General features: G+C 32.2%; 3 protein-coding genes across 4 annotated transcripts; 1 reads left to right on the plus strand and 2 right to left on the minus strand.

Moving 5' to 3' along the window:
* LOC144843692 (UV radiation resistance-associated protein-like) lies at positions 1–8,852 on the minus strand. Of its 2 annotated transcripts, none has more exons than XM_078700580.1 (13): positions 8,711–8,852; positions 8,130–8,253; positions 7,891–7,925; positions 7,414–7,575; positions 7,138–7,230; positions 6,498–6,583; positions 5,809–5,914; positions 5,458–5,584; positions 5,121–5,205; positions 4,517–4,671; positions 3,796–3,961; positions 3,164–3,334; positions 1–2,208 (listed from the first exon to the last, which is right to left on the minus strand). In XM_078700580.1, exons 1-13 carry the CDS (start codon positions 8,765–8,767, stop codon positions 1,608–1,610), a joined length of 1,968 nt encoding a protein of 655 aa, XP_078556706.1. In that variant the 5' UTR covers positions 8,768–8,852; the 3' UTR covers positions 1–1,607. The 2 variants fall into 2 exon arrangements, with proteins under 2 accessions (XP_078556706.1, XP_078556708.1); XM_078700582.1 differs by lacking the exon at positions 1–2,208 and adding an exon at positions 2,783–2,947.
* Positions 8,853–8,984: 132 nt separating this feature from the next.
* LOC144843694 (ragulator complex protein LAMTOR4-like) lies at positions 8,985–10,598 on the plus strand. The gene is made up of 4 exons (XM_078700584.1): positions 8,985–9,151; positions 9,452–9,535; positions 9,654–9,771; positions 10,041–10,598. Exons 1-4 carry the CDS (start codon positions 9,149–9,151, stop codon positions 10,136–10,138), a joined length of 303 nt encoding a protein of 100 aa, XP_078556710.1. The 5' UTR covers positions 8,985–9,148; the 3' UTR covers positions 10,139–10,598.
* On the minus strand, positions 10,499–17,633 carry LOC144842520 (trafficking protein particle complex subunit 14-like). The gene is made up of 10 exons (XM_078698968.1): positions 17,274–17,633; positions 16,565–16,763; positions 15,779–15,865; positions 15,083–15,200; positions 14,715–14,862; positions 14,440–14,600; positions 13,798–13,892; positions 13,351–13,484; positions 12,936–13,141; positions 10,499–12,329 (listed from the first exon to the last, which is right to left on the minus strand). Exons 1-10 carry the CDS (start codon positions 17,631–17,633, stop codon positions 12,206–12,208), a joined length of 1,632 nt encoding a protein of 543 aa, XP_078555094.1. The 3' UTR covers positions 10,499–12,205.
* Positions 17,634–17,828: the final 195 nt, after the last annotated feature.

The following is a 17,828-nucleotide window of genomic DNA, read 5'->3' on the forward strand; positions in this document are numbered from 1 at the left end:
TGCTTTTAAGTTTCAAATGTTGAAGGCAGAAAACATAGTTTTTTACTTCACTGTCAATATTAACATGAACAGATTTGAAGAAAGCCCTGTAATATATGTATTCCATATTGCGTGAGAATCAGGTTATTAAAGCTTATCATTTACAAAATAATGTACAATATACACAATATCTATACTTGCAGTACACAGATATGTAGTTATAATAATATGTAAATCCAAAGGCAAATTACTGAAAAAAAAAATGTCAATGCTGTGGGTATCAGTGGCTGGATCTCAATGGAGATACAAATAAAATGAGCACAGAAAAAATGACAATGCTGTGGGAATCAGTGGCTGGATTTCAATGGAGATACAAAATAAAATAATAAGCACTGAAAAAAGTGTATAATACTATGTATAAATGTTAATTATAGTTACTACTAAGTAATATGTATATATATTTTTACATTAAATTAAATTTTTTCTGAGCCATGTAACTTTTTTTGTAGGTTTTTGTAGGGTAAAGATAAAGAGTACTGTACCCCACTTTCTAACCACAGTGGGATACTAGTCTATGATTGTACCAAGAGTTGTAGAATGGTGATAGTACACTCATAATCCACCACTGTTTTTTAAAGAGATCTCCAATGATAGACTATCACTACTATAATAACTCCTTGATTGTGCCAATTTGTACACCACATGAAAATCTTTATCTAGTATACTGCAAGCAAATGCCTTATTAACTGAAAATACATACAACATTTGGTTTACCAACATGTTAGTATCCCCATCATGTGACCTTGGAATCATAGTATTTTAGAAATGGATTTCTCATAAAGCTCTGTTTACACTATCAAACTAGTAGAGATATGCCCAAATATGGTAGTGATATTACACCATCATGTCCATATATGGGCACATCACATTTTTTTGTCATATAAAGTTTGATAGTGCAGACAGTGTTTAAAACACATCAAACATGTGTAGCAACAGAGAGCATATTTTCAGACAATTTATGCATTTGAAAAAAAAACAAAAAACTTTTAGATTTTAAATTAAATATTTTGAAGCAAGGAGTATCAATGATTGTCAAATGTTTATATTTTCTTATTAAGCTAAATATATAAATCTAAAAACGATTGTTCATTTAATAAACATTTGGTATGTAGTCGTATGCCTATCTATATACATCATGTACATTTAGTAGTTTTTCTAAATTTATTATATAAAGAACATGATACAATGTTCTGGAAGTATAACGTTTTAGATAGCACATTCTGTATAATAATAATAATAATAGTTCATTCTTATATAGCGCATATAAGCAAGCTCTCAATGCGCTGAACATTATTACCCCAGTCATTTCCTGATCAAACACCTATGGAAACATACTCCCATATATGCAGCTAGTAATCAGCGCAAAGTTGTGTCTTGATCTAACCGGGTACCCATTTATACACCTGGGTGGAGAGAGGCAAACGTAAGTAAAGTATCTTGCCTAAGGATACAAGCAAAGCGGCGAGAGTTGGATTCGAACCTCGGTCTAACGATCAGTAGTCGAACGTCCAACACACAGCGCCACACGCCCTTACAAATAATGTAATTATGGCAATTAGAGGACACCATCATAACTTCTTGTTGTCTTTTGAATTCTTGGTAGCACTCTCTAGATTCCCTCTAAAACTTGAGAAGCTCTGTCGATGATGTTGCAAAGCATCAGCCCGACTATGAATGTCATCAAAGTGGAGGATATCATCAAGTGTTCTGGAGAGGTTTGATTGACCAGTCAAATTATCTTCTAATTTCTCTTTACTGGATTCTGTTAGTGGATCAGAGATCCTGACATCGGTGCCCTCTTTGACACCGTTGATTTGCTGTTTAATGTCCTGAGTTTTAGAGTCTGATTGTGAAATATTCTCTTTCGATGCGTTAGTAACTTTATCAGAGCTACGAGCTTGAGAACCAGAAGAATGTGAATGGCCTGTAACCTCTCTTATACAAACAACATCCTGGTTCTTTGGATCACCAGAAGAAGGTGGATTAGTTGAAGGAGCAGCTTGTTTCATGTGACCTTTCATGCTGGATTCATATGAAGGAGGTGGTGATACAACGTTCTTTTCATTTTGACTGCCACTGGCACTAGGTGGCGCTGCAACCTGCACATCGCTTGATATAGTAACACGCTTTTTCTTTTCTTGATATATAGTTGACAGTCTGGGATTTTCACTGATATGAAAAATAAAATTTATAATTGGATTATTATGATTTTATTTTATTTCATTTTGTAAGTGTATCAGTATACAAACTTGAATAGGTGGATGCTAATACTAAACTAAAGTGTCATTAATACAATTAAATATTATTATAATATTATAAATAATGTTAATGATGCATTATTAATTGTTACTTGCATGCATTATGCTCACAATGCAGACATGTTCAGTTTCACAAAACTAAAAGCTATCAGTAAATTCTAGATATGAAACAAGTATTTTTAACCTCAACATTTCAATTATTTTCTTGTAAATGGTTAACCTGTTTTACACTACACAATATACCACTCATCGAACTGGACAACCCTGGGCTGTAAAAAGTACATAGAGTAGATAAAAAAGGGTTTTTTAAGATTTTTATTTAGAAAATCCTGGTCTGAGGAATTGAAAATTTGCTAGAATGTATAAAATTGTCATAGAAATTCACAGGTAAATGAGGTGCACCGTGGAAATATTATCTCTATGGATGCACAAGATTAGGTCAACTACGATTTATTTAGGCAAGCTATTTATAATCCTTCTAACCCACCCTCAGCCTCTTTCTACCTCTCGTATTCACTCATGCATATCATGTTCTATGACACATGCTAATAGTTAAGAGCATGCTGTAACAGTCATGTGCATAATATCACCTTTCTTCATCATCATAATTTATGATGTTTTCACCTTCACCATAATCAGTATCATATTTTCTACCGAAACAAATACAAATTATTTTGAATCATCAAAAATCACTAAAAATTAAATGTCAAAATATCTTAAGCTACTTGCTTATCATAAGCTACTTACTTATCATAAGCTACTTATCCTATGCTACTTGCTTATAAGCTACTTACTTATCATAAGCTACTTACTTATCCTAACCTACTTGCTTATCATAAGCTACTTACTTATTATAAGCTACTTACTTATTTACGCCCCATTTCAGCTCCAGAAGGCTCTTCAAATTTGGAAGCGTGGCTCTCAAGTCAGAGGTGGCGAGACCAAGTGCGTATCTTAATTGTGCAACATTGCGGTTTAGAAGATAAACAGCATAACGAAATTGGAAGCGTTCCTTTCCTTTTGTATACAATGGAAAACTAAAACAGATAAAAACAAAAATGCTTTATAAAAAAAAGTAAAAATGTTTTTTAAATTTAAAAAATAATGTTTTCTTTCTTTTTTTTTGACTTTCTGTATTCTTATTGGCTGATAAAATTTATTAATGTTATATTTTTATACTATATAATATTTTTGTAAATTCAATAACTTTAGCCTTTTACTTTTTATATTTTGTGTATACCTGAATAAAATAAAATAAATTATGTACAGTACAACTAGCTTTTTTATTTATATTTTTATTTTAACCATATTTAATGAGGGTGATCCATCCAGCAGTTGCTGATCATTTGGGACCCTCAGAACAGATACAATACACAAAATACAACAAAAACAGAAAAGTGAAAGAAAAACAAAAACCAAAAAAAAAAATTTATTAAAAAATTAAGCTACTGTATGTAAACAAGTTTAGGAGAAACTAGAATACCATATTTAGACTTACTCTCTGTCCTTGTCAGCGAGTAACTTTGTTATATGATCTCTGATGACAGAGCGAGAACTGAGGTGCACCATGGGATACCTGGAGGGTAACATCTGTATTTGCGAAATCATGTGAAGCAGGTGGCAGGTGTGGCCGAGGGCGACTGCAATCGTTGTGTCATCTGTGCCTAGAAGATAACAACATTGAATGTCATTGGTAGAAAAATGTTTCCACTTAACTGGATTTTTCCAAAAATGTATCCAAAATAGGGACCAAAGAAGATCTTTCTTAGCATCCAACACAACACACATAATCTCTCCTAATCTTTCAAAACCTTGATCAAAGAAAGCAATGTACTCTCTCTGCCTTTTGGGTTCCTTCTTAAGATCTAACACTCTCTGCTACTCATTTGAATGCATTCTGGAAACTGGATTTCTTGATATCATGGAAAGCCAAACAGTGAGTTGAACAAAATGTAAACATATTTAATGCTGTCTTTTACATGTTTAAACTGATAACTAAAGCTCTGTCTACACTATCAAACTTTATGTGAAAATGTGATGTGCCTATGATGGACATGATGATGTCATATCACTACCATACTTGAGCATATCACTACCATATTTGGGCATATCACTACCATATTTGGGCACATCACACTTGTTTGTGTTTGACACCAGTAATTTGACAACATCATCATGTCATTCTACATTCTTTCTAATTTTCCCATCATCCAACTCACCTTTACTTGAGTAGTCTTCAGCATTTGGTAACTTGACCCCAAGTATTGACATGCTCCCGTCTGTCTGTTCTGTGATTGGATAGATGTACGATAACTCACCAACCAGACTTCGTTTCCTTATTGCTAAATTTCTATTAGTTTCAATGAATTCCTCTCTGAAAACAAAATAACAATTGGATAAAATTAGTTACAGTTTGGGAAAAAATGATAAATTTAATACAATAATTGTGAAAATATAAATACGACCCTGTGATGATGCTGATATGAAGTTGATAAGATGAAAACAATTTGATTGTAAATGTTGAGTAGTTTTGCGTCAGGGTGTTGAGTAATTGGTCAGATGTTGGTGCAGTACCCCTTGCTTACTTGGGTTCGAATCTAACCCCTAGCCATCAGCGCAAGCTTGGTGGTCTAGAGGTATGAATGCCAGGCTAGTGATTTGGATGTCGTGGGTTTGAGTCCCACTTAGTATAAAGTACAAATTACATCAGAGTAGGGAAAACATCTGACCAATATGAAAACAATTGATAATTACAATGTGGTGATTTTAACAATGATAATGACACTGTTGACTATTGACAATCCGATAATTATTCACACAAACCTCTTTTTATATAATTCTGTTTTCTTTTCTCTCAACTCTTCTTTTTCCTTGTTAAATTTCTCTTTACATATGCTAAACTTATTCACTGAAAAATAATTGCAATTTTAATAGGAAAATTAAATTATAGGTGAAAATAACATAACTAATGCATAAATCTTACATTACATTATTCATATACACTCTTAAGCTCTGTCTACACTATCCAACTATATGACAAAAAAAATGTGATGTGCCCATATATGGACATGTTGATGTAATATCACTACTATATATGGGCATATCACTACAAAGCTTTAGTACAGTAGTTTTGAAGAAATAAATAATTGAATAAACCTACATTTGTCCTGTATTGAACTCTTGCTAGCATCAGCTTTTTGTTTTTGCAATTTTACTAGATTACGTTGATGGCGCACTTCATTTCTCAACATGGACACTCTTAATAACAAAGTTTCTTTTTCTGAAAACTAGAAAAATTATATAAAATATAAAGCTCTGTCTACACTATCAAACTTTATGTGATGGTGTCATATCACTACCATATTTTTGCACATCACACTTTTTTGTCAAATTAGTTTGATAGTGTTTACAGAGCTTTACACTACTAAGAGAGACAACTTAAATGGGAGTACAACAACACCACTGTCTCCTAAACTAATACAATAACAAAATATCTAGATATGATACTCACTACTCTTCTTTTCGCTTGTAATTGTTCTAAATGGTTTTCTATTTTATGCTGGACTTTACCAACCGACACCTGCGTCTGTTTTATTGCACGTTGCGCTGTATGAACTCTGAAAAACAAAACAAAAGATCAACAAGTTTATACCTACAATTACCCAAGGAAACTTGTTATTGTTTGATATACAAGATACAAGATAACTTTATTGTCAAATAGTTCAACGAAAGATTTGAAATTGGTTTTTCTCATGGCAACTTAATATAAAAATAGAATAAAATCAGTAAAATGTAAAAACATGAAGTAAAATACACAGTACAGTAAGAATATACACTACATATATAGATAAAAAACTAAAATGCATATACAGGATTTACAAAATACAAAAATAAGAGGTGTTCCCAGATGTTCGAAAATACAATTATTTGTGTTTGTCGTAATTACGGTATATTTAAATATGCATTGTAATTAGCAAGTGAATGACAAGTAAATATACTGTAAGGTTCTGTCTACACTATCAAACTAGTTTGACAAAAAAGGTGTGATGTGCCCAAATATGGTAGTGATATTCTCAAATATGGTAGTGATATGACATCATCGTGTCCATGGGCACATTTTTTTGTCACATAAAAATTTATAGTGTAGACAGAGCTTTGATGATGATTAATTATTTAAACTGAAAAACATAAATAATTTACCTTGAAAGTGAATAAGTTGTGTAACTCAGTCGTACTGAACTCTGCTCTACTTCTAATTTCCTATCTAAACCACTCTCATATGTTTCCTAAATCATGAACAAAATGATAATCAACATAATTTTTTTTAAATTATTTAACACGTTATTTTAACACAAGATGTTTTCTTCATCTTCCAGGGCATTTGCCTTCAAACTCTGACCTCATATCATTATTTTATTACATTGTATAATGGAGAAATAATCTCTATGATTGTACCTAATCATTTTTTATGTCAGAGTAAATGTTTTGAAACTTGAAATTAATCATTAAAATCCAGAAAATCATCATTTCCATATTTTAAAGTGAAATACATTGTATTTTTTCTTGCTTATTTCAGTCATTACTATTTTTACATGTATATATTTGTTTCATTTGGAGGTCCAGACCTAAAGTCAAATAGGCTTAATGCAATCTCCACACACATTTTTTATCATTTATATTAAAAAAAAGAAAAATGTATGTATTGTGTTATATTTATGTGTGAAATAAAATCTGAAACTGAAACTTAACTGAAATTCTTTTGGAAACTATCATAGACACGCCAAATATCAAATGTTTCCCTCAGTCTAAACTTTGTTATTGTATCAGACATTTTACTTACTTCTATCCTGTCTTTTTCCGTCGCTCCGTAGAAACCTTCAAACATTCCAAATATGAGTGAATTTGGTTGGTATTTCAAATTTTCATTATTAATCTGCAAACAAATTGAATTATTAATTATAGTACTCAAAAAAAACCTAAATTAAATATTACATAAAATAAATAAAATTACTTTATTATTCAAATTTCACTTGCATATTCTACTAGATATGTTCAGCCTTGTACACAGGCCTGCTTGTAAATGTACTTTAGTTTTGAACACCAATTATAGACTTACATATTCTCCTAGATATCGTAACCCTTGTAGGTCTACCTTCCACTCTATGATCAGTTTGAATTGCTTGTCGGTGCCACCCCACACTCGGACAATGAGTCCAGGGAGTGCCGTGTCAACGTCATCACATGACCTAGACAGGTCAAAACTTCTCCATGTTGGATTCTATGAAAGAAACATCATAATGTTATCATATATGTAATATATGTATTTTATTATATTACTGTACAGTAATTACTTGCAATGAACAATAGATCTTATAATGTGTTTTCAAAAAATCAATGGAGCGTGACAAACTTCTGAGCATGCCTACTACAGTATTACCAATCTTTGTTGATTAAATATATACAGATACAGTAATTGTTCAGCTGTTTACTAAAATGTGATGAGTGAAGTCAAGTCCGATTTAAAGTTAACTTTAACTATTTCACTGTTTATTCTTTTTGTATACTGTTTTTTGTGAATTTTTTTTTCTCTTACCAATGAATCTAGAATCTTTTCACTGGTGTAAATTGCTGAAATACAAACAAAAATGTATTAGATTAAAATTTCAAATGAAATTTTTGTTGTAATTGACTACAAACGAATAACTTGTAAAAATCTAGCATAAACCAAATGAAATTACAGTTACAATTAGTTCCATGTTGTCACACTTGTTTAGTTAAAGAAATCACACAGAATAGTGAGAGGGGCGCTTAATTTATCCCAAGTTTAATCACCTTCTTCTTTATTGTCAAATGTGTGCAGTGTGAAGTAAGTCTCAATCAACGCATCTTTCTCTCCATGTGATTTATCAGTTTGTATATTTCTTGCGGATAAACTTCGCAAATGACGAAGCCGGCGCTGTAAAAGTAAAAAAAATCTTCATGAAAAAAAAAGTAAATTGGGTTTCTAAATTATTTTACTGAAAAAAAACGGAATTTGAAGATTAAGGTAAGGCTGCCTTATTTTAAATAATTAATAAATTATGCAAAATTGTAAGAAATGGCAAAAATGCATCTTTTATTAACATTTTTATTATAATTAAATAGCAGTTACAAATTAAATAGAAGACACGACTTAGACTATAATAATGGCAATACTTTGACATTCTGGCAAATTTGATTCACTCAAACTAGGCTAGGCCCTAGTTAGTAATATGCGTATTTGTTATGCTCCCTAACATCCAGCTAAAACTAGCAGCCAGAGAGTGGCCAGCACGCTGCAGAGACTAGAGTAGTGACACTGACAGAGAGGGGCGTTCAGTAGCCTAGCTTTGATGCTTATTTTTACTCAATAATACTAAATACAAATATCAAACCTGTTGTGTTGACAGATTAACGTGCACCAGTCTTCCAATATTTTCAGAATTGGACATTTTAAACACTTGCCAAGATCAAATTAAATTAATTATAACATATCCGCAACGAAGCGGCGCAACGGCGACATTTTATTTTTTCCTCGATGACCTAAAAAATAATTAGACTTGCATCCGATTGTTTCACTGCTGTTTTGATACACATGTACGAGTAAACGAGCTACAGAATAAAAAATGATGTCTGGATTTCAGCTCTAGTTTGCCTGTCAGGTGACATCTCACGTGCAGGTCAATTTTACGAACAAAACAACATTTCTTTAAATTGGAAAATCTAAGTTGATATTGGTTATTTTTTAAGAAGAAAATTCAATAGTTTAAGCAAAAAATATACATTTTCAATAAGTGCAGTATTTTTTCCAGAAGCGCAAGAACAGCTTGATAATGGTATGCTCCATTTTTTGCATAAAACAAGGAACTAACTTACTAAGTTAGTTAGGCTTCCTGCCCAGGCAGAGAAGTGTACGGAGCAGTTGATATTGATTCGGTTACGAACCGGTGTTAAGCTATTATAATATAAGGCCATCCGAGCAGCAGGGGCCTGACTTCACAATTTTGTCTTTTAGTACGGTATCAGGATAATATTATACATTTCTGTATTTAAAATTCAACAAATTATATGTATGTAAAAAAAAAAAAGAATGTACAAAATTAAAATAATTTTTAATTTGTTTTTATATTTTACAGAGTGGCCCAGGACCACTTAATCTTGACAGAATTCCGGACCAGCTGGGATACCTTGTCCTTAATGCTGATGGTGCTGTAATGGCCGTAAATATATAAATGAAATATTAAATTTATAATGCAAAATAAGATTGAGAAATAAAATATATTCTAAAATAAAAAGTATATTAATTTATATTTTTTTTACTTGTGGTTCCCTCAATAGAGTGCGGGTGAAATGGAGAATGACGAGAGAACAGCGGGAATCCTTATGACCATGGTACGGATGGCAAGTCAGATTCACTTCTCAAATAACAAACAAGAAACATTCAAAAAGTTATCAGGTTCGCAAAATAAATTTGTTTTATCAATTGCCAATTTATAATATACATTATTTGTTTAATAACTTCTAGCATGTCTCGAAAAGGGTTCATGGAATGTACCATTACCTGATAGGTGTTTTTCATAAATTTTATATATTCGAGTTGTAGCTCTCTTTTTAGAGAGAATAGGCCAATGTCGATTTATCCAGGTATGCTAGGCATGAAATAGACACATCAAGTATAAAACAAATTTAATATTAAATTGTAAATGTTTTAATTTTTCTTTACAGTGGTATTTGATGACTATCTTTACATGATAACCGTGTCTAGCAAGAAAGTGTATGTTGTAAAGAGGCGGTATAACCCTCAAGAACCAATCACGGCATAGCATATTATCATTTCCAAATAAGGCCTGCGTTCAATATAGAACATTTCCAATACCATTATAATAAGGGTGTGCTAAACAGTGTACTGTATGCTTTGTTGTACAGCCTGTCTGTTACATTTAGTAAGGTTTACAGGAACAGTTTATATAATATAAGATCTAACAGAGTCAACTGCCTTCTGCAACCTGATAGTTTAAATGGACTACTGTATTTATTCATATAGGGGCCATGATTAGCTTCCATTCATGGGCCCTCTTTATATTACATTAAAATAAAAACACACATGCATTCAAGACAAATTACTGTATATAAAAATATTTAGAAGAATTTAATTAATTATTATTGAATGGCAAGTACAGTCTTAATAAAACCAGTATAGCAGTAATTGCACCTAGTTTAACATTTTGTAAATGGAAATTTAGTTAGAAACGTAAATAAAGTAAATCTTTTTTCATTACTGCATCAGTGTGCTTGTTGTCAACAACAGTGGATATTGTAAAATATATACAGTATTAATGGTGGGATGCCCTGATTAATTCAACACTCTAGAAAACAGATTTATTTTAGTCCATAATTTTTAAAATTCATTTGTAATACCGTAATACAAACTTAATCTAGCCGACATGCAATACAAGGGTAATACACAGATTGTATAAAAACATATGCTTATCTGGCTTGACAATTGGTGTAACTACAATATTTAAGTCATCTAATGGTTTATTAAAATCTTTATAAAATGTTCATTATTCTAAAATGAAAGACTTAAAACTCCCCTATACTTAGCTAAAATAAAAATGTACATACATCTATCAAAATTGCTTAATAAACAAAATTACCGTATTAGATATAACTTTGTTGGAAGTTTAAAAATTAAAATAAAATGCACAATAGTACTCAATATATCTATGCTTAATGATAAAATAACTTGTAATTTAAAATCCATTTTTCAAAAAGTACTGTAAATTAAAATATATACTGTTAACATAAATTGCACAAACAAAAATGGCTAAAAAATAAAATTTTTATAAAAAGTAGTATAATTTTAGAACAATGGCACCATAGTACCACTTTGATATATAGTACAGTAAATTGAAAAATACTATTACATTGCACAATACATTACCTATAGAGCTATTCACTCTACTAACAACATAACTAACATTACTACCTGGCATGGCAGTATTAAATGGATGATAATAATAATAATATCCTGGATTTATATAGCGCCTAATGCTGTGAAACCTCTAAGCGCTGAACATTATTACCCCAGTCATTTTGGATCAAACACGTATGGAAACCCAAAATGCAGCTAGTAATCAGTGCAAAGTTGTGTCTTGATCTAACCGGGGCTATCGGCAATGTCAATTTCTTTGTTTTCCTATGTATTCAGATTTTGTAAATAAATGTTTATTGAATTGAAAAAAATTATGCGTACATGTCCGTGCATGTAAATTAGTATTTTCCATCGGCGAAAAGGTCAACTGTGTGTCTAATGCCTTGGCAAGATAGACTGAGTGCTTTTATTCTGTTGTCTATTGGTACAGATAACTAGGGTGAATAGAATATTTTGCATTAGACACACAGTCAACCATGCCAATAGAAAATTAAATTAATACTGGAGTTGACTGTACCAATAGCCACTTTAAAATAAATTATTCTTCCGACGTAAGTACTGAAGTTTATCATTAAAATTACTAAATTAAACCTATACCTAAATCTAAATTACCAATTTTCATGCAGTTAACTAACAAATTCATGCATTCTTATAAAATTCATTCTGTTTATAGTAGCTCTTTGTATATCAAAAGGAAAAAAGGGTTTTGTTAAGCTCTGTCTACACTATCAAACTAGTTTGACAATAAAAGTGTGATGTGCCCAAATATGGTAGTGATATGACATCATCATGTCCATATATGGGCACATAAAGTTTCATAGTGTAGATAGTTCATTTTTACCATTAGAAATACATTCAGAATACCAGACTTTCTGGTAAAACCAATATTAGAGGTGTCTGGTATTGGGAGAGTTGACTGTATTAACAAAACCTTTTTTAATAAATCCTTGTTTGATCAGCTGTGCTTAGCCATGATGTAGACTTGACAGCGGCGCTTTGTTATCTTGTGAACGTTCACATTTCCTTTCCTCTGATTTCCTAAGGCATCATCTTTTCGTGTTATAGTTTTCTTTGGTATTCTAAATAAAAAAATATTTTTAAAAAGTTTTGTTTAAAAAAAAAATCTATTTAATGTAAGTATTTTATTTTTGTCTATTTATTCCTTTCAGTGAAGCATAAAAAGGGAGCACTGAGAGACAAGAGCTGTTAAAGTCAATTATCGCCAAAGGACGTGTCTCTCCAAGTAGTCAGGTTATAATGTAAAAAATAAATAAAAACACCCAACACCAATCTAATTTTGTTATGAAACTTCACTTTGCTTCCAAAAGTATATTTATTTGCTTATTTCAACTCAAATCAACTTTATTTGTTCTATGGAAAAATGGCATTTTAGAAAAAAGCCAGTTTAATAATGTTTTTTCCACGCTTTTGTGGAAAAAGATTTGTAAATGCCAGCCCTAGAGCTCTGTCTACACTATCAAATTGTATGCAACAAAAAAAAATGATGTGCCCAATGGACATGATGATGTCATATCACAACCATATTTGGGCATATCACTACCATATTTGGGCACATCACTACCATATTTGAGAATATCACATTAGTTTGATAGTGTAGACAGAGCTTAATGGTTCAGCTTGAAATAAAAGCCGACAAGATTTTCATCGTGGAGCTATTTCCTCACCTTGCGTTAACGTCTTGCATAGATTGCCATCTGGCGTCGCTTCCATTCGTGTTTAACGGTGGCGTACTTACTACACCCATAGGTCTGCTAAGCTCTTTAAGCGCAGGTGTACTCTTGGAGTGGTGCATAGCGGCATCATGTGATGAGGATGACTGACTGGGATTGGTTGATGCATATTGTAACTTTAACTTCATAAACTTTCCAAGCTAATGTAATAGAATAGTTTATTATATATCAATTTTACAATTTAGATGTTTTGACATTTGGGTTGTTATGCTTTTAAAAGTCTTCTGGAAAATCGCATGAAAACCTTTAAACAATATTATATTATCATTGTCAACTGCTAAAAGGTTGAGGCCACAAATACATTTCTAGCCATCATTTCACCCCTTCTTTTTATACACCAGTACATTACCTCATATAGCCCGCATTTGAGAGCCTTAAATACAAAAGTAATAGTAGCAGTTGAGCCTAGCTTGCACATGCCTACATGTTGTACAGGATCCTGACACAGAACAACATCTTCTATACTTCCATTTTCTCTACGACCTTTTAAATAAAATCAATCACTTTACTACCATAGAAAAATACATATTATTACACAGTAGTTAAGTACAGTCCACTCTCCCAATACCGGACACCTTTGGGCTGGCCTAATATGTCTGGTTTTCCGAAAAGTCTGGTATTCAGAATGTGCTTTTAATAGACTGGAATTTTGGACCTTGTGGTCCTCAAGAAAAGTCTGGTTTTGCAAGAGTTGACTATATATATAGAACAAAATTATAGATACATTAATAAAAACTACTTAAACTTTACTTAATTAAGTTTAAAGTATGATTATTTTACCAGTGTACTAACATACCTGAATCTCCAACCAGCCTAGGTGCTGGAAGCCACATCAGTCCTATATCAGTAAAGTCCTGCAGTTTATTTACTAATGTGTATTGCACCGAAAAACTGCAAAAAATACATATCAAAACTTACACATTTAATACAGTAGTAATAATAATAATTGAGAACTCATAAAATGTATTTGTGTTTGGAGGAACTTGATGCACAAACAAAAAGAAATGGAGAGATGGCCTTAGCAGCGTGGAAAAAAAACTTATACTTATATACTTAAATATACTTATAAAAGTCTATAAACTCTAAAACATAGAGGGTGCTACTTTAAATCTTGCATATCAGTATTGGTATAGCATGGTATGCCAGATGCCTTAAGCTCTGACTACACTATCAAACTAGTTTGACAAAAAAGTGTGATGTGCCCAAATATTAATATTAACACACTTAATAGTAATAAATAATGATTGAGTAAAATCATAAAATGTATTGGTCTGGACGAACTTGATGCACAAGACAAAAAAAAAATGGGGAAATGGCGTTAGCAGCGTGGAGTTAATGAGTCAGTAATTGGTTGGAAGACTGAGAAAATTTATTTTATAATAAATAAAATATGATGATAAACAAAATATTTGAAAGTATGATCGCACACTTCACTTACTTCTCTCCAATTGTAACTGGTGAGCTGCATTTCGCTAACATGACAAACTCTGGGTAGTCTAGACGGATTGTTGGTAGCTCATAGTGAACAATGAGGGGGCTAGCTTGGGTTGAAGGCAAAGGTTTCCACCGAAGACTAAATGATAATGGAACATCTAAACTCTGTTAAAAGAAAGAGGCAAGAAACATAACCAAATAAATGTTAGACATATACTGTACTAATATTCAATGAAAAACCATTCCTATAATCTTTATTCTATATGTCTTTTGCCTTACCTGTATACTGTCTTGTACATTAATATTATCTAATACGTCTAACTGGAAGATGAAGCAATTTTGTTCTAGTGGTTGCAGAGTGATGGGTAGCTTAGTGCAAGAGTTGGCTGTTAGGTGTACTGCATTGGCCTGGATGAAATCTGTCACACTGCAAAACAAGAAAAATATTGATAATTAGTAATCATAGGGTTTTTTTTTTAGTTTAGTTAACCAAAAGGGCCTAGCAAGTAGAGGATATGTTAAATTTATGTTTTTTGCATATAGTCAAATTAATCGGGAGAAATAGCTTTAGAAAAAGACAGAAAATCAGTGTTCACTCGTAATTCCTATGATTATCAGTATATTGGTAGATTTGCATGTTTACTTACTTGGATGGTGTTGACTGATGTGTGGAGCCATCAGGGCTGGGTGGCAGGAAGTGGTTGTTCCTATTTACCATCACCATAGCTGCCTCTATCAGGATGGTTTCACAGTACTTGTTACTAACTGAAAATAATAACATTACCACAGGCCGTCTTTAGAAATGTTTTAAACTTTAGTAGCACACACATCAATTTGTTTGCATGATGTTCGTAACGAATAACGTTCCCTCATTCTATGAATATTGGAGGAACTTTATACATAGTTTTAAGAACAGAATTCATGACAGTTGCAATAGTCTCATTGAAACCATAGTCAATGTACTTCCACAATCCATCCTGCATCAGAGTTAGTGGAAATTAATATTTTAGGTTGTTTTTGTGGAAGTTACTATTGTTAATTTCCTGGTGAACTTTTTTTCGTTTGTGTGATTTGTATATGGATGTACTATCCGAAATAAAGGAAATGAATGAATGAATTTGTATTGAAAGGCAGGCCTGTATTAAAGAGATATTGATTACATTGGAATATTATGCATTTTTTGCTTTTCTGGCATGATGAAATATAGCACTTAGCATTACAGTGGAAATTGATTTTCAACATCACCTGATTACCATTTTGTCAGTGACCTTTTATATTTTATCTCTGTAACTTCAATATTAACAGCTAAAATTATTAATATATTATTAATATATATTGCTTACCTTGAATAATTGTATATTGTTTTTCTCCAACAGTTAAATGTCTACAGCATACATAGGGTGGTGCTACTAAGTCTAATGAAGCACACACTACAAAATAAATCAATTCAAATATTCTTTTAATACACTTATTTATAGCAAAGATATATGATAATAAGAGTTTAACTTCATTATTACATAGTCTTAATTAAATTTAACATGCTTGGAAAGTAATTTCTTCAAGTTTGCAAGATCCTCTATTAATGATATTATTGTAGTATTGTTTTTGTAAAATACCGTATATCCTTGGGTATAATCCCACTTCAGGTTTAATCCCACCTCCTACTTTATGTCTGATTTCACAAACAGGCATATCCCCGGGTATAGTCCCAATATTGGTCTGGATATAAGCCTCTCTCTAGCCAGTTCAGATGAGTTTTTTAAAGAAATGCTTACCAATCAATTTTTTCCTGAACCAGGGTTTCCCTGGGTATAGCCCCATCCCCCCGCCCCGCAAAGTCGGCCCAATTTCTATTTCTGTTCTAGGTGGGTGGGATTATACCAGAGGAAATACTGTACGTTATTAGGACTTTTTGTAACATATAGAGAGAAAATAAATTAAAATGTTGAATGATGAAGATAATAATAGCTTTTTAAAATTTTAACTTTATTTAAAAATATTGATAGATCTTTTAAAGTTCTACAATCATATGATCTTTAATACTCATGACTATACTTTATTTTCATTCTGTTGATCAAGTGGATCAAACAAGGATAAAAACACAGAAATGTACAAAAAGCAACTTGTACCTTTAGGTTGAAAGGTTTGATGGTGGTTGTTGGTTGGAGATGCTTTAGCTGGCGAGTCTTGTTGTGGTCTTGATACGAGCCACGGTGGTTGTATAACAATGCTAAGTTTACACGATTCAAGCGGCAGGTTATCAAGAGGGAGACAAACAGGAAATAGAATTTTGTTCTCACTTATTTGTACCTCTGCTTCGTTACATTTCTAAAAAAAAAAGTGAAAGTACCATGAAATAAAATTTGGTTTTTGGGTTTTAGGTGATTTTGTACTGTATCTGCAATTATTGGGCTTATCATTGATTTATCAATATCATTGATAAAATGTACAAAATTGTAAAAAAATGACATATTATTGTATTAATTATTTGTCTGTATATGACAAAAAATAAAGGCAACATGACAGGATGTCTATGTACTGTACCAGCAGTTGTAAGAATAAATTACAGGAAACGGTTTTTTTTGGCCAATGATTCACGAATAGGCTGGGTCAATGTATTTGCATATGGTACCCTACCTTTTAGTACTCGGAGGAGGGGTGACCATTTGGTGTTAAAAAAAATACAGGTCTAATCTTTAAGAATGTCTTGCCTAATTTAATCATTTAATTTCCTAATTACCTCAAAAGGACGACAATTTATCAAATTAATTACTTTGACGAAACAAACAAAAAATTACAAAACAGGAGATAAAATTGAAAAATAATGGTATTGTTTACCTGAACATTATTTACAGCATTCATCACTAGCAAAGGGGTGCACGTTGCGAAGCCATCAGGACAATCATCCACTTCATTGTGTCTAGGCGGTGCTGTTGAGGACGATGGCTCACGACGTAAGTAGGATAAGCACTTCTGGCCCCGCGAGTGTTTTCGAAAAACATCGCGCTGGCCATGGCCTGGGTTTCCATTCTCATTTGTTGCATCTATGGTTGCTTCCAATACAACATGAAGACATTCTCCAATGTAGGCGATATTTTTACGTTTGATTTCGTTAAAATTTGACCAATCGTCCGGAAATTTCTGCACAAAATGCAGTTGAAAACTGCAATTTTGATCCTCATCCGGCGACTTGGCCATCGTCTCGAACAATGTTTTACAATGGATCCGATATAAATAATTCGCACGTATGGCAGTACTCGTACAGTATTAGATTATCCCATGCGTACGAATGAAAAACTTTTTTTTCTAGCTTGAATAAAATAAAACATTTTTAGTCGCGTGCAAACGCGACTCTATAGCTCACTATGTTGGTCGGTCGGTAAACACTCAAAA

The sequence above is a fragment of the Antedon bifida genome, chromosome 5 (assembly GCF_963402885.1).
Source record: "Antedon bifida chromosome 5, ecAntBifi1.1, whole genome shotgun sequence".
Taxonomy (NCBI): Eukaryota; Metazoa; Echinodermata; class Crinoidea; order Comatulida; family Antedonidae; genus Antedon; species Antedon bifida.